This window comes from Otolemur garnettii, unplaced genomic scaffold (genome assembly GCF_000181295.1).
Source record: "Otolemur garnettii isolate 467f Iridium unplaced genomic scaffold, OtoGar3 scaffold00156, whole genome shotgun sequence".
Lineage (NCBI taxonomy): Eukaryota > Metazoa > Chordata > Mammalia > Primates > Galagidae > Otolemur > Otolemur garnettii.
Window position 1 is genome coordinate 4,304,663 of NW_003852551.1, and position 1,501 is coordinate 4,306,163.

General features: G+C 36.6%; 1 protein-coding gene across 1 annotated transcript in view; it reads right to left on the reverse strand.

The window, feature by feature from the left end:
• Positions 1–1,501, reverse strand: part of DNAJC8 (DnaJ heat shock protein family (Hsp40) member C8) — a 31,882-nt gene that overhangs the window by 12,132 nt on the left and 18,249 nt on the right. The window contains exons 4-5 of the mRNA XM_003799834.2: positions 1,263–1,329; positions 650–744 (exon numbers count right to left, since the gene is read on the reverse strand). Coding sequence (XP_003799882.1) covers positions 650–744; positions 1,263–1,329 — 162 coding nt within the window. The remainder of the gene's footprint in view (positions 1–649; positions 745–1,262; positions 1,330–1,501) is intronic.

Below are 1,501 nucleotides of genomic sequence, written 5' to 3' on the forward strand. Positions count from 1 at the left end.
CCGAGCCTGAAATAGCTCTTATAAATGGCCTCGAGATTCTAGCCCAAGCAAGTAAAAAATTAAAACAAAAACCTTTCTTAACATTTCATCATTAGTAGATACATGTAATGTCTTCAAGAGCAGAAAAAAAAAAAAAAATGCCAGCTGAATTTCTTTCAAATAGTCCTTCCCAACCCTGTTATTAACATGAACGTATCTCTCCCATTTTTTAAAAAACTTACTCATATCTCCTAAGCTAGCCTTTGGTAAGCCCTTGTTCCACACTCTTCGCAGGAACAAGAACAAAAAACAAGAGTCAAGAGTTATCATGACTAGGAAAGTGGCTGCTCTACTTTTCTGCTCTCAGAATGGGGTGACGTGGCAGTATGTTATGAGAGAGTGAAAACAACCCATTTTCTGTAACACAGGCCTGCTAGAGAAGGAGGCAGGAGCAGTATCCTAGCCATTCCTTATCCAGAGCTCTTCTCTTAGAAGAGACTGTAGCTTTAGGCACACACTATTCATAACCACCACAACAAAGTGGCAGAAATCATGTTAAGTAACCACAAGTTATGCCAGTAGGCATTGCCATGTTAAGAGCTGCCCTCCTACAACGTGCCCAAGGCTTGCTGATACTTCCTGTAAACACAGCAGCACTATAAATACTTACAGTGTGTTCCACGTATTCTTTTCCTGCCTGAATTACATCCAGGGCCCTCTTCTTTTGTTCCTGATCCAGTAGCAACTTGTAAGCTTTGTCCACAGCTAATGCAAAACATTGAAATTAACTGTTTCTGCAAACACCCTCTGAAAGTCTGAACTATACTCAGGCAGTGTAAATGGACTTGTGCTGTCTAAAAAAGCATTCCCTATTTTGTTAAGTTATTTACTGTTGTTAAACTAATTTTTTAAAAAAACATACAACTATAACAATGACTTTCCTTGAGAGCCTTGGGAAAAAATTACATATGCACTCAAGGCTAAATATACCACATCTAGATTTAATTCAGTGATAAAATATTTCCAATATTCTTTATGTTCAAAGAAAAAAATGATCCTATGCAATAATAGTCTTTGTTGGCACATAAAAGTTTTAACAAAACAAAGTTAAGGTCTACTTCTTAAGCAGCAATATTTTGCTTTGGAATGACAACTGTTCTACTGAAAACCACAGCTTCTTGGTGACCAGAAAACTATAACATTTTTTCTTGATCAAGGAAAAGGAACAGTTAGTCCCTATCATTTACAATACATGACTCAGAAGCAGGTAAATTTACAAATACCTTCAAAAGCCTTTTGTGCCCTGTCAGCATCATCTTGATTTTTGTCAGGATGCACCAATATGGATAACTACGATAAGAGAAAAGTTTGTTAATAAGACAAACATTTAGTAACTCTTGGTCTGCAGGCTCTCTACAACCAAAAGCTCTAAGGTACTGTGGCAAAAAAAGACTCTAAGCAAGAAGCACACATTCTTTTCATAATTGGGAAACATCTCAAGTTTCTTTTCTTTTTTTTTTTT